General features: G+C 36.1%; 1 protein-coding gene across 1 annotated transcript; it reads right to left on the reverse strand.

The window, feature by feature from the left end:
* Positions 1-223: 223 nt before the first annotated feature.
* On the reverse strand, positions 224-971 carry LOC100790662 (uncharacterized). Its single transcript, XM_006597853.4, has one exon. It carries the CDS (start codon positions 941-943, stop codon positions 461-463), a length of 483 nt encoding a protein of 160 aa, XP_006597916.1. The 5' UTR covers positions 944-971; the 3' UTR covers positions 224-460.
* Between the last annotated feature and the right edge of the window lie 2524 nt (positions 972-3495).

Genomic DNA, 3495 nt, shown 5'->3' on the forward strand with positions numbered 1-3495 from the left:
ATTTTAATCTGATGCTTAATTGTTCTAAGACAGTGTTTGCAGTTAATATCATACTATATATAATATATATTTCAATTATTTATGGATTAACTAATGTTTAATTATTTACTACATTCTAGCACTTAGAAGAAAGTTCATTTCTATTCCTAAATGGGAAAAGAAAAGGAAGTTCATTTCTAGAATGATAAACTAATTCACAAACATTTTCAAGCACAAGCTGTTAGTTTCTAGGATTTTCTCATCTGAAATTTGGGTCATATATCTTTCAATACATATTATTATCATCATCATCAAATCAACATTGCATATATAGGGAACACACATTCCAGTCTAGCTAGCCGATTCTATACTTTTTTATAATCAAATTCTCAGCAGATTCATCTATTATTCAAAAATCAAAAACAAATTATCAAGTACATGGTTCTAGACCCTCAATCCAAATGAACTTGTGATTAAATAATCATATATCTTTGATCTCTTCCTTACCCTGAAGCTGCAGGTTCTTTTCCTTCTCCTCTATGGTCATAAAGGCTGTGGCAGGATAGGACTTACCAAGCCCCATAGGGGTCTTGAAGAGTATCTTTTTCCCATTGTCCCCATCAATGCTCATCTCAGCAATTGGCACCCAAATGAACACTTGCTTGCTCTTGATGCCATTCATCTTCTTCATCTTGAACTTTTCCACATAGGCGGTGACCTCCGCCGCGTAGCTCACGAGGGTCTTGGTTGCCTCGAAGAAGTGCTGGCTTGGCGCCTTCTGCTTCATCCAAATGAACCCCGTTTCGCGAACCCGGCCGCACTCCACAAGGTCCTTCAATGGCATCACCCCTTTGGGGAATCCAAGCTCTTCCAGGAGCTCCATGGAGCTGCGGTGGCATTCCTCCGCGCCATACACGATCTCCGCCCCTGCACGCTCGTCTACCATGGTGGTGTTGCTTGCCATTTTAGAAAATGGAATGTGTTGTTTAGGGACACACCATCATATAATATATACTACTACTAATGTAATGTGGCATTTAGAGTCCCAAACTACCACTTGATTCATGATCCTGACCGATCACTGTATAATACATAATTAAGTATTATTAATTTCTTTTGTAATATATAAGATCTTAAGAAATGATAGTTTAAAACCAGCTAATAATTTCTCGTAAAGTTGAAGGGGTTTTGAACTTTTGATTGATTGGAAGTTGAGCCGTATGGACTGTTTGAACGTGGTGGTTCAACCAACTTTAACGGCCATTATTGTTGTTATTTGGTAAGCTATGATTTCTTCGCGCCCACACACATGGAGATTGAAATCACCTGTTCAGTTTTTGTTTTTATTTCATGTTTTAGAAAGAAAATAAAAATGTCATTTAGTTAATCCGTTATTTGTAAGTGTTGGAATTTAAGGGGTTTTTTTTATTTTCTCGTGATTTTTAAAACATGAAATAACATTTTTTAGATTTCATAATTAACGACAGTTAAACGGAAAATATAATTAAAAATAAATACAAATTCCATAATCCAGTTGAAAAAAACAACTCCAAAACTTAATTAACAATAGCTAAATAATTCATGAATTTACAAATTAATTTTAACTTTTTTTAAAATACCCAATGAATTTGGGCTCCATTTCAATCCTTAAACGAAATCATACCTGTATGAATGTATGCAAGCAACCATCTCTGTCGGTGTCTTGGTTGCCATATTTCTTTTTTCTAAAATTAAAAAGAAGTACAATTTGAGTCTAAATGTTAGATTACTGGTATACTCGGAGGATTTTGTCGCTGTAATTTCATGTGTTTTGGGTGTGTTTGAATTAATTTTAATTAAAGAACTTCTAGACATTCATTTGGATATTCTGAAGTGCCAAAAGCAAAAATAACTCTTGTTGCTTTTAAAAACATGTAATGAACTCCCAAACACGCGTACGCGCTTAGTAATGGGGTTAGGTAAGGCTTTTTGAGTGTGAACAGAATCGGATCTTGTTTGTATGTTGTTTTAACATGGGTAGCTGTCTTATTGGACTCACTAGAGGGATCAAGACCTTTAAAATTTACTAGTCGATTTTTCAATTATGTTATCATGTTTAAATTTGATTATTTCACTAATAAGAGTGTTGTTATCCCAATCAATTATATAAGTACAATAATTTAATCACAAATCCCTTCCCTTTCTCTTTTCCTCTTCTCATTTCTTCTTCTTTCTTTCTCTTTCTCTTCCCTAACTCGTCCAAGTAGTTCATATAGGAGCTATAGCCGTATCATTCCTATTCGTTGTTATGATGTTTCATATTCAAATAGCGGAGATTCACGAAGAAGTATTACGCTATTTACCAGTGAGTGGTATTATTGGACTGATCCTTTGGTGGGAAATGTTCTTCATTTTAGATAATGAAACCATTCCATTACTACCAACCCAAAGAAATACTACCTCTCTTAGATATACGGTTTATGCCGGAAAGGTACGAAGTTGGACTAATTTGGAAACATTGGGCTCCTTCTCGGCTTCAGAAGGATCGAACTGTTGTTCCCAGCCTTCCTCCTTCACCTACCCATCACGCCTAACACTTCTCCCTTTTCTTCCCCAACTCTTGAGGAACCTTTTTTTTTTTTTGCAAATTCACCTTCAATGGAATCATGAATTTGTTATAGACGTTGCTACAATGGAATCTCGACTTCGTTTATATTTTATTTTTTTGAAAAAAAACAGGTAAAGGAAGCACGATTCTGTTGTGTATTTTGTCACAACAAAATTACGATTATGTTACCTATTTTTTTGGGTTTGGAAAATCACAATGAAATTGTGATTCCGTTGTTGCTCTAGAAAACATCACAACGAAATCACGATTAACTATTCCATTGTGCATTGTGCATTCCGATGAAAAACACAATGAAATCATGATTTTGTCGTATGTTTTATCTTTTTTTTTAATTACTTTTAGACAAATGTAATGTTTTTAGTTTATTTTCTTAGTTAAATATAATTGTTTATTATGAAGGATTATCGATTTATTTTTTATTTTTTTTCAGAGGGCTTGCATGAAGTAGACATCGTACGTTGCTGAACGTGACCTCTCACATGAAGGCCCCTCGTAGGAAGGGGAAAATGCTATAGAAAGACGTCGTAGAGTGACTGTGTCGGCATGCTAATGTCATGATGACAAGTAATTGCAACAATGGCAACAGGTAGAGCCAAAGCCACAACCACAGCCAGGCCCAGCTGTCGGTAGGTTCATTGGACCTCCATTTGGAGGAAGTCTAGTCTTATAGGGACCATTGTGTTAGTCATGTTTAGATCCGTCAAGAGCGGTCATAGCCAAAGGTTGTTAGCCATGGTGCCCAGGTGGTAGCACCCCCTACTCATTGACAAGTAAAGGCTTATGTGGAGCGAACGAGTTTATTAGCTCTTGCTACATTGCGATATTCTGCCACAAACAAGGGCTTGGTGAATCCCTTTTTTGAGAGGTGGCACTAGGAGACATTTTCCTTCTACTTGCCTGTCAGAGAG

Source organism: Glycine max, chromosome 15, assembly GCF_000004515.6.
Source record: "Glycine max cultivar Williams 82 chromosome 15, Glycine_max_v4.0, whole genome shotgun sequence".
Lineage (NCBI taxonomy): Eukaryota > Viridiplantae > Streptophyta > Magnoliopsida > Fabales > Fabaceae > Glycine > Glycine max.

Coding starts and splice junctions, on each gene's coding strand:
- LOC100790662 (XM_006597853.4), bottom strand. CDS start 943: ATGGCAAGCAACACCACCATGGTAGACGAGCGTGCAGGGGCGGAGATC.